Below are 12243 nucleotides of genomic sequence, written 5' to 3'. Positions count from 1 at the left end.
AAGGTATTTCATTATCATTAAAAATAATGAAGTTTGGGCTATAAGATTTTCAACCATGTAATTTACCTTCTTGACAGAAATATTATGTTTGACATAAGCTTGGTTGAGCACTTTCAGCAAAATATTTTTATGCGATTCTGAATTCAATAGTAATGACAATAAAGAAATACGAGCTGGTAGTTTGTTCAGTTGGTTAACCACACTATTCTTACCATGTTTAATAATCTTTAAGAACTCACAGGCTTTTTTCTCTAATATTGGCTTGTTGATATAGACTTCTAGGCTAACCATTAGTTGAGTACCTTGATTTTCCCTTATGTTCTTCTCTTATTTTACTTTTCCTTTTTTTAGCTTTTTTTAACATCTCAAGAGTGTAACATCGACCACTTCGAGTCATTCCTGCTATGCCTATTACATTTACGGTATTCTCCATACTTAGATCATTCGAAGTTATATCAATTCTTTATTTTACAATATCATAATCGTACTTTTATAAGATTATTTTATTAGTCTGGTAAGGGAATGGACTGGAGATATAAATATTCATTGGCGTCTGAGGAAAGAAAATAGCTTTCTTGACTGTAAACTCTGATTTCTCATCAAGTATACCATTGAGGTTTAGGGATAAAAAACTTGCCAGAATGCTCATCACCCATCATATTCACACCACTCTCATCATATTCATCATAAAACTCTATGATGGTTGCATCCATCAAGCTTTGCAATATTCGTCTAAAGACTTTACAACCTTAGATCAAATGTCAGACTATTATTCCATAGTGCTTATAAACTTTGTCAAAGTCTTCATGACTTTCATTGTTATCCAAAAATAACGACTGAATCATGCTTATCTCACTCAAGCAGTCATACATTCATTCAAAATGGGTCCACACTTCATCCACGCATCTTTTGATATTCACATCTTTTTTATTACCCACCATATTAATTTTTTCTTCGGTATGGTCTGAAAAAAAGTTTTCATTGACACTTGGCTTGAATTTAGTATCAAAAGATAAGAGCCTTTTATTTATTAAACCTTGTACCTTATGTTTAAGTACTGTATAATTTTTAATAAAGTGTCATGTCACATTATAATAATAATCACACTTAACATTAGGGTCATACCAACTTGGGTAGGATGACTTTAATGATGCCATATGGACAAGGGCAATAAGGTGGTCTTTCATCAATTGGGGGTCCAAATCAATATAAGACATGAAAATTAGGTCAAATTAACATTTTTCTCGATTATTGTTGTATTGTAGGTTTTTTTAGTTATTGGTTTGATAAGTTGGTTAGGCAAATGGTTGAGTTGAAGGTATAAAGGTGTAATTAGGTGTTTGAAGACTAAAGCTCGACCTGTGTGGTGGTTGTTGAAGTGCTCAGTAATAATATGGTTGCTAAAAGATGTGGTTGGTAGTAGGGTAATAAGGAAGGTATAGTGGGTTTGGATTATATGAAATAAAAGAAAAGTGTGAGGAATTTTCGTAAGTGACTACATGCGTCTCACGTTTCTTATTTTTGGATTTGTTGTTTTCTTTTCAGGCCCTTTAATTTTGCCACTCTTGATAGTATTCTCTATCATTTCTGTCGAAATCACCATATCAAAGAAATTTTAACCTATCATAGTAAGGGGCTTTTAGTATGTTGACAAATAACACAGTGATCTGCTTTTTAATTAATGGTGGTTAGACCTAAGCTGTCATATTTTTTCATCAATGTGCATATTTCTTAAAGGTTTCTGTTGACTTTTTCTTCATATTTTGTAATGATAGCCTATCAGAGGCTATATCAAGGATATGCTTATACTAAACAATGAAGGTTATGGCCAAATTCTTTCATTAATGAATTCAACTCTGATCTAGTTGTACATACCATCTTGCTGTCAATCCTATTAAATTATCTTAAAAATAGTGTATCAAGAGCTTGTCATTCTAAGTGTAACCTATCATCTTTTGACAAAACATGGTAAGGTAAACAGAAAGACATTTCATTTTATCATATTTCTCAAATTTTGAGATTTTAAATTTTACTGGGATAACTAAGTTAAGTACCAGGTTGAGTTCATTAGTGTCAATAATCCCATAAATATCATTACCCTCTACTACTTTCAGCCTTTCTTCAAGTTAATCATACTTGTTTTATATTTCTAAGTTCACAATAGGCTCTAACATTTCACGAAACTTCTTTTATTCAATCAAGTCATCTAGATTTGGTACCATGGTAGGTCAACTGGGATAGATCTTGGGTTAGCATTCAAGTAAATCAGTAGTTGACTAGCAAACAATTGATATAAGGGCATGGTTACACACTTAGTGACTGTACATGTATGCTACGATGAGCTTAAGCTTGAGTTAAGGTGAATCTCAAAGGGCATAATAACTCCTCCATATTAACTTTTTCCCTTGGCCTTGATGTACCAGTAACTCATTTACCCTTTAATGAACTAGACAATAGCTGCCTTAATTCAACCATCTGTGCTTTAATATTTTACTATATCTCTATTACTCTTTCTTTTATTTTCTCTTGTGCCCTTTCGACTCTCTTAAATCTAGTTGCATTTTCTCTTTCCATAACTCAAGCTTGAGAATGATTATTATATTTGTGTAGGATTGATTAACTTGGGTTTTTTGGCTTCGATATCCTTGAACTTTAGTTTATTAACCATGAATTAGATCACATGATATAATATCATTGTTATTGTTGTTAATCTTTACTTTTATTAAGATGCATGCATAAAATGAATGTAATGTAAATTAGGGAATTATTTTGGATCAATCGGAACAAAAAGAAACTTTTATTGACCATAAAAATTCTTGTACATCATCTAATCATCCTTACATTAAAACCATAAAAACATTTTACTTGAGCATATTACTATCTAGCCTCATACAAAAAGTTTAATAATCACTGACTACAGCTTTTGATCGGTACAATCTCTCATTTAAGTGTTTTTACTTTCTTGACCATTCTGCCAACCTTTTAGATAGCTTTGTAAATTTGAAAAGCCAAATGCTCTATGTACTACTACCTTTTTAAACTCTCTGCTCTTTATATTTTTCAAGCATCCACTTTTATATTATAAGTACAGGTCCAATAATCCTTCATCTCTTACCATTCAATCAAAATCTTATCTATATGATTCTAATTATTAACCAACTGAAGCCCCAAGCTCATTAATTTTTGCTCTAAAGCTTTTTTCTCATTTTGTAAATCAAAGTTCTTATTATACTCCGTCTTTAATTTGGCCTTGGCTACCTTTTCAGAAACTCTCAAAAACTTTTCTTTCCATGTGTGTTGTTCTTTGTGAGTGTAAAGATCACTTTTTTATTTTCTCGAGCTCTATTATTTTGACACTCCACTATCTCTTTTAATTCTTCCATATCCTTCTTGGATCTCCTTGAAGGTCTAATGTTCAACCTCAATCTCTTATTTTTTTGATGAAGGTCTTGTAAATCTTTTTTCAATACCTTTTATTCCTTGGGTAACTTCTATACTGCATCATCTTTTATCATCAAATCATATCTCAATTGGTTGACGTGATCTATTATTGCCATCTTTTCTTTCTCTAACTTTTTACTTTCAATCTCAAACTCTCATTGGATGATCTTAAAAGTCAATAATACTGACCCTGAGATAAGAGTGGGCAACTTATCTAAAACATCAACTAGTAAATGCCTAACTTTATTAACCATTTTCATTCTCTATGCAAGGTAACCTTTCGTAATATTATCTACAAATTTAGTCAGGCTTGTTCGGTTAACCTACTTCTATGCTTTGATGACTTCATGGACCTTTTTCATATAACCAGTTGCCCCATAATCAAATTCAAGTGAAGTCTATGAGTCATAAAGATGAACTATCACGAGTCATATTATCTCTGAATCATAAGAGATACATAACCCATGCCTCCATATTCTTAACAAGGGTACCCACAACTCATCTCTATAATCATACAAAATGGTCATAAGAAGTATCCATGGTGCCTTCCATGTTACATCCTCACTAGTAAGCTCTAAAAAGAACAACATCCATTGACCTTTTACCCAATCCCTCTGCCATTTCTTTGTGACACTCTTTGATGGAAATAAAATGAATGGAGAATGAACAAATTGATATCTTCTCTTTTTTTCAAAAGTGACTTCTGAGCCAAATAAAAAGTAGATGAGCACATCCTATAAATAGCCCTTCACCTTTTTTTGGACAAAAATTAAGTGATCTAATGGTCTTTGATAAAATAGTCGATGAAAGATTTATACTTTTATCCAATTGCACAAAAAAGTCAACTACTTATGCTTTTATATATTATAATACCTTAGGGAATATCATCAATCCTACATGGCTAAAGTAATCATATTCAACCCCCAATCAGTATCAATATACTTTTTTATATACTCAAATAAAAAAGCTAATAGAATAGTCTTAGCCCCATTCTTTTCCTTCTTATGCTTGTCTATCTCCTTAACCCTTATTTACATAATCTTGGCTAACTTTTTTCTATATTTGGTAGTCTTTTGCTTTTCCCAATGAATCTTATCTTGATCAGTAGACTCTATCTGGAGTAAAGATGACTATTTTTCAATTGTAAGGGTAAAATCTTATTAGTTAAATATGAAACACCAATAAGATATATCCCAAAACTATATCGTAACCTTAACTAGTGACTCATTAATCTTTACTAACATAAGTAATGCCACATCCTCATATTTTTTTGAAAAAAACTCATTTTCTACTCTCCATTATTGCCATATAGATTCCAATTCGGTTGTGTCATTTTGATTGAAATCCACATGCATTGACTATGGTAGCATCGAGATATGATCATTTACTAAATAGTCTTTTTTTTTCTTAAGTACTTTCTGATTGGCTCTTAACCTCTAAGTAGTTCTGACACACGAATGATACCATTATAAGCTTCATGAGAGTTTTTTCTTGCTAAAGATTGACCCAAAATAATACCCTCCTAAGAAATGTGATGCCTATATGATGCATGCAACAAAATTGAAAGCAACAAAAGAATTAAACAAGTCAATAATGTTAATAAAATAAATAAATAAATAGTCAATCATAGCAAATAATAAAGTAAAATATACATAATGTCCTAATTTTAGGTGATTTTCTCTAGAAAAATGGCATGACTCTATCCTAGTGCTAGACTTTATAGCTCACGATATATCGGGTTAAGATTTATATGTGTAAAGGTTTCAGACTATTCCTAACATCATTGTCTATTATAGACTAATAAAGTTCTCCAATCCTTGCCCATTACAAGCTACTGATAGAAATTGTTCAATCTGAGTGGAAATATTTCACTAGCAAAAATGAAGATTATCAGCTCACGAGAGCATAGCTACTTTACTTCCTCATAAAAAAGAAAAGAGCTTAGGTTTAGAGCTCATGCATACGAGTGAATTTGTGGAGTGTGTAAAGAGATATATCAATTAACAACATAAGAAAAAAAAGAATAACAAAACCAAGGTAAGATGTTAACATGCAATATTTTTTTTTTATTTTATTATTTCTGAAAGAATTAAAATAGAGGGAATTAAAATTAAATATCAACTAAAATCGTAAAATCCAACAATTCGGATAACACATGATTAATTTTTTGCTTGAATCTAAAAAAAATCTCAAGTGAAGTCATCAAGCTCTCTTAATGGTTTTGAGACCGCTAAACAAAAAGATTTTAATTTCAAGAAAAATAGAAAAAGTCACTATCAATCTTTTTTAGGGTGTGATTGTCCATCCAAAAGTTTATCTTTTTAATAAAACTCTAAAAACGGGTTTAAAATTTATCAAAAAGATAAATTTTAGTCTACAAAAATCAGGTTGGGTTAGGAAGTCGATTACATATGAGAAAGAATTAGCACTCCCATAATGCCCATAAATTTGTACCAATTAATCATACTTTATTTTTGGTGTTGGATAAAATGGTTTTGATCTTGAAATTTAATACTAATTCCTTTTATTTTAAAAAAAAAATTTTATTTTTTTTAAAAAATTAATTTTACTAAAACTCTTTATTTAAAAATATCAAAGAAATCCTTAAGTTAAAGGATTATCTTAAAATTCTTCAACATCTAGGCAGAATTTAAAATAACTCTTTTCACTTAAGATTTAACAGAATGTTCCTTAAAATGAAAATAACACTCTTTGTAGAAAATGATTGTTATTTATATGTAGACAAATTATCAAGAATTATTTTTTTTAGAATGTTATTTATAATTTCACAATTTTAAAGTACTTTTTTTTTAAAAAAACATTTTATGCAAGAAAGTAAATGATGGTACTAGGGGTAGCAAATACAAATTAAAGATATAGACATACGAAATGAGTACAAACGATAACATGATGACATATGTATGCCAATGAATGTTATGCAAGGTGATGAAATGTAATTTGAAACTAGGTTTTTAAATATAAAGAGACCATCTTGACTTCTCAACATCTAGGTAGAGTTTAAATGCGACTATTTATATTTAAGATCTCATTTTATATTTTTATTTATTCATTTTAATCCCATTATTAATGCAAATTAAGGACTCGCATAAAAAACTTAATGAAATAAAGTTTCCGAAATACCCCATTCTCTAGGTGGCATTCAAGAACAAATTACTTTACTTGAGATTTTCACACATATCCTTAAAATTTCGAGATGGTTTTAAATATATGTTTAGAGTTTGGTGATAATTTTGGGTTACATGTCGATTTTAAGGTTTTTGATTTTTGGATTTTGAATTTTAAGGTTTCGAGGATTTTAAGGTTTAAAGTTTAAGATTTTAAGTTTTAGAGTTTCGAGTTTTAAGCATTTTGGCTTTCGAGAAGCAAATGAACATCTTTAAAAATTTTCAACATTTAGACGAATTTTCAGAGTAAATTTGATTTTTTTTATTTTCAAAAAAAAAATTCTTTCGAGTATTTTCTTAAAAATTCATTATTATTATTACCAACTATTTGCTTTTTATTACCATTTAATAATTCTCCAACATATAGGCGAAACTATTTATTTTTTATTTTTTATTTTATAATTATTTAATAATAATTTCTTAGCATTTAGGCGAAATTATTTTTAAAGGAAAGTTTTCATTCCCTCCATCATCTAATAGGGAAAAAAAATTTATAATTTATTTTAAGTATCACTTTATAATATTATTTTTTAGCATTTTTTTGTTATTATTCTACTTTATTATTATTTTATTTTGTTTTATTATTTAAAGAAGAAAAATCAAAAATTTGAAATCATTTTTCATTCTTATTATTGTTGTTATCACTTAGTTATTATTGTTGTATAATTTTATAAGGTTTATTTTAAGTTTTTTTTAATGAAATTTAAAATTATCAAGATTTAGATTTTATTTATCATTGTTTATGGTTACTTACTAATATCATTAATATTAAAAAAACACTAAACATTTATTCTAACAAAAAAATTAAACATGTTTAACTAATAATAACAATTAAAAATAATATATATAAAAAAACAAATAAAAAAAAATTTACCTGAATCAAACCAGCCAACACCAGTTTAACTGGAATGATCATCAGTGATATGAATTTTTCAAAAAATTCCTTGAAAACTCGTTCCAATCTTCTAAGCATGGATTTGTCTTTTTTTCAATCAAAAAACACATCGATCGGCATAGATCAAGCTTCAAAATTTTGGCCTTATGCAGGGGGCTATGGCATTAACGTTCCTTCTTTTGGGGAGGACTGTAATTGATTTTTTTTTTTTTTTTTGAGTTTTTTCTAGGTCTTCTTTTTTGGTTTCCTGATGGGTGGCCTGGTAAGTTTTTGTTGGGTGTTTGGAGTGCTTGCAAGGGGCTACAGTGAAGGCTGGTAGTGCGTGGGTGTGGCTGATTTTGGTGTGTTCGAGGTTAGAGCCGGGCTGCGAGTGCATAAGGCTTGGACAAGGCGACTGGTGAGAAAGTTGGGTGCTGGGGGTCTTCAAAAATTTTGGGAACAACTAAAGATGATGAAGGTATGGGCATTGCGAATGTCTAGGCTTCTGTGTGGAGGTTGGGACTAGTGATGCTGGGTGGAGAATGGGTGTTTTATAAAGTCGACAACCTGGAAATAATGGGTGGAGTAGGTTGTGGCTAGTGAAGGTTCAAGTTATGGCCAGAGACTATAGGGGAATGGGTGGCTCAGGGTTTCAGGTTGTGGCCAAGGATTATAGAGGAATGGGTTGAGTGTAGTGGTGTCGTGCATAGCACCACTGTCTTCTTCCCCTTTTTTTTAAGGGTTTAATATTTTTTATTAATTAATTAATTAGACATATTATTTAATGTTATTGTGTTTTAATATTTAATTATAAAACTAAATAATGAAATAAAAATAAAAACAGTGGGCTCGAGCCCAACAAATGAAATTAGGCCCTAAGCTCAAATAAATCAAAATTGGATCTAACTCAAAAATCTAGATAAATTTAGTGTCTACAATAATTAATAATTAAATTAAACAATAGAAAGAATAAGCTATCTATAAAACTAGGCTTCATAATATAATGCAACCGACCACGGATTTTGCATTATGAAATTAATTAGATAAGTTTATTTTTAATTATTATTAATTAGGGGATTGCTATTTGCTACATACACTCCTTTAAAAAAAAAAAAGACTTTATCATTCCATTAATGCAATTAATCATATTTAAAATTATCAAATCTAGTTATAAGCAATATTTTATCAATAAAACTTGAGTTTATTTGATGTTATAATACATTATCAATGAATCGGATGATGATATTTTATTAATTTGATTAAGTATATTGATGGAAAGATTAAAATCGATAAAATTGATTTTAAGAAGACAACTGCTATAACTCACTCTGCTCTTTGAACCTTACTATGTTCTGCAGTCAACATTGCCTATGGATTCATCAAAAAGTAACCAGTTCGTAGTACGTGTGAATCAAACATTTGTTTACCTCTTGAATCATAGGAATTTTGGCATCAGGATGGTTCTTTGTCTTGCTACTGTGAGTTATGTCCTGTTTTGAGTCATTGCTTTGAACAGGGAATCTCTAAACCCTCTTCTCTTGTTTACATTAGAAGAAAATGACTGTACCGCGCATGCTACCTGCAATATTATAACATAATGATTATGGATTCCAATTCCAAAATTTTGCATGTCAAAACTTTAATTCAGATTTTAAGGTCTTGAGCGTTTAAGGATGGATACACCTCATGGTTGAATAATTAATATAAATAAAGGATAATGTATTTCACTTAAATCAATCTGTAAACCAAATATATATTATCTTCAATTTCCCATTTAGTTTTGTATTTATAAATTTGAAAACCAACATTAAAAAAAAAAAAAACAAATTTGAAAACCAAAAAAAGGTGTTAGTTTCTTTTTTAAAAAAAAATAATATGATCTAATTTGGATAAATCATTTCTATTTTCAAAATTTTTCCTCGCATTTGTCTCTTTGATAATTTCGGTTGTTATCATTACTTTCTTTCAAAAATTCTTTTCCTGGTATTTGGCTTTTTGATAATTTCGATGGTTTTAGATTTAGCTTGTGCGAATTATGGATGAATTTTATTTTATTTAGTTGGTTAGAGAAATTCTAATTACTCAAATGGAAAATCAAACTTTTTTAAAACATAGAATAATGGGTTTCAATAATGAAACTAGAATTGAACATAAGGATTATCTTAATTAATTCATATAGTCACTTTTAATAATAATATTTTAATAAATCTTAAATTCAAATTTCATCACCGATAATTTTTTTTCTTTATTTCATGCCACTTTTATAAAAAAAAAAAATCAGAATTTCAAAGAAAATAGAAAATAAAAGCATTTAAAAAAATGTCTCCTTCTTTATGGTAACTTTTAATTCCAACCAATATTAGGAATATTGTCGCTTCCTTCAATCCTTAATCAAGAAAATAACTTGTGAATTAGAAACCTCAACTGTCTTAACTGCTAACCAAGTTAATAGCTTCTATTTTTTAGCTTCCAAGTCACTTCTTTCCTAATGTTTGTTGTGGAATTTGTAACTATATCTACCTTGCGGACCACCCATAAATAATCCGCAACCAACAAGATATTCAAATCAAGATCAAAATCATTAAAGCCACTCATCCCTTTCCCTATATTTTGGTTGAATTGCAAATCTGACAAATCAAGTTCCATTAAGGAAATATTTTTTATTTTTTTATCAGGTTTTTCCTCTATTTTTTGTCTTCTTTATCTTTTCATCAGCTTTTTCTACCACGGACAATGAGTTACTATCAATGTGAAGCATGGCAGGTTGAGGCTGAAGATGGTGAAGATGAACATGCTCTTATGCAAGTGGAAGATTCATCACTCTGCCCTGTGTTTTCTATTGAAATCTTTGCTAACATTGTTTCTCATGAACCAACCATTGTGCAACAGCTTTTGTTGCCACAGGATCAGTTGACACAGGCCAACACATCCTGGTCGGCTATATCCAGCAGGCTTTCGCAGATGAATGTACCCTTTAGCCTTCATGCAACGGTGACGCAGAGGGTCATTGAATGTGCACGCTCGGCAATGAACGAAACACACAACGAGAACCGCAACAACATTCCTATTATCGTGACTCTTTGTCCCGTAAGACCATCAGAGGAGGAAACAGTACTTTCTGATGAGAATGAGGGCTTTGCAGAATCCTTCAATTTGCAGGTTTTCAGGCTGAGGGGTGCAAGCAAGAGAGCGATTGAGGCACTGGAGAAAGTTAAAATTGAAGGTACTTTTACAGGGCAGTGTGTAATTTGTTTAGAAGAGATTTTGGATGGGTTGAAAGCTAGTCGAATGCCTTGCTCCCATGTGTACCATCAAGATTGCATCGTCAGCTGGTTGGAAAAGAGCAATCTTTGTCCACTTTGTCGATTTCAGATGCCTACTTGATCTATGAAATTGGGTCTTTGCTATTGGAGGTATATCGTTCCTTCATGCAATTGGATTCTATTCATGTCGTTTTTCTTTGTTTCTCAAGAATTTCTTCATAATGTTAGCAGTAATGAACTTTTGGCAAATCATGGAATTGTATATGTCAGTGTCCATGTTCCATACATCAACCAAGCTACGAAAAGTTTTTTTTTTTTTTTTTTTTTTTTTGGGGGGGGGGGGGGTACAGTGGAGGGCAAAGACCCTGAAAAACTAAACAAGAAACCAGAAGTTATGAATTTTCCCCGAATATGATTTTGAATTTGGGATAGAGAGAGATTTGAATATTTCATATTTTGAATGGTTTTCTGTCAGATATCTGGATTAAGATTAATTCAGATTCTAATTAATTTAACTTGACAAATCTTATCTTATGTAGTTATGTTAGTAACCATAATTCCCTTCAAACTTGTCTAATTGGGGAGAGGATCCTCTCCGCTACAGTTTTCTATTCTCACACTCTTGCCTGAGTTTTTTCCCCCCAAATCCTGAGCTTTTCTTCAACATTAATAATTCTCAAGCCCACCCTTCTTAAATTTTACTAGTGGCAAAATCGAAATTTAGTTCAATTAATTGATATAATTATTTTAAAAAATAAAGAAATTATTCTATAATATATATAAATCATGGATATTCTACTTCTATGGAAAGACTTTCATTAAATAAATTTATTTGATAAATAAAAATAATTAAAGTTTACATTGAAATTTTTTAGGTTTTAACTTTACATTAAAATAATAAATGTTATTTTAATTAACATGCGATATATTAATTAATGCATGTGGAACAAACTTTACATGTGTGAACACTCAAACTAATCCATAAAACGAGCCCAGGGGCGTCGCCCATAAATAAGTAATTAAGTCACCCAATCAGAGCAATTGATGTGTATTGGGTCAATAATCAGATTAATTAGAGACTAATTAATTAAATAGAGCCTAAAACTATGCGAAGCCTAGTATCATTGGAATATTAGTCCAATTCAGCTAATTGAGTTGAGATTTGATTAATCCAAAGATAATAAATGAAGGCCCCAAAATCATGCGAGTTAGCTTAAAAGAAACAAAGAAACTTTCTTTGTGGACCAAATCCAACTCACAACGGTCCAGAGTGTCCAAGTTAGCTGGAACTCGATGGTAATCAACCTTGCTAGAGAAAATGTGGCAAAGTGATGAACATAGGCAGTTATTGATAGTTAGTGCAAAGAGAGAATTCAACACTTTGACTAAGGTAAGCCTTAAAATTAAGAAATCCAAGAGAATTGAATAGATTGAATTCTTAATTATTCAAGACATTGCTAAGTAAAAATCCCGCTAATGA

General features: G+C 30.4%; 1 protein-coding gene across 1 annotated transcript; it reads left to right on the top strand.

Moving 5' to 3' along the window:
• The first annotated feature begins 9918 nt into the window (after positions 1-9918).
• Positions 9919-11442, top strand: LOC111290277 (uncharacterized). The gene has a single exon (XM_022881592.2). It carries the CDS (start codon positions 10234-10236, stop codon positions 10882-10884), a length of 651 nt encoding a protein of 216 aa, XP_022737327.2. The 5' UTR covers positions 9919-10233; the 3' UTR covers positions 10885-11442.
• Positions 11443-12243: the final 801 nt, after the last annotated feature.

This window comes from Durio zibethinus, chromosome 11 (genome assembly GCF_047325235.1).
Source record: "Durio zibethinus cultivar Kanyao isolate XHJ-2024 chromosome 11, ASM4732523v1, whole genome shotgun sequence".
Taxonomy (NCBI): Eukaryota; Viridiplantae; Streptophyta; class Magnoliopsida; order Malvales; family Malvaceae; genus Durio; species Durio zibethinus.
Note: the sequence above shows the minus strand (reverse complement) of the source record. Positions and strands in the feature narration are given on the sequence as shown.

Bases quoted from the DNA above. Each gene is read 5' to 3' on its own strand.
- LOC111290277 (XM_022881592.2), top strand. From the start codon at position 10,234: ATGAGTTACTATCAATGTGAAGCATGGCAGGTTGAGGCTGAAGATGGT.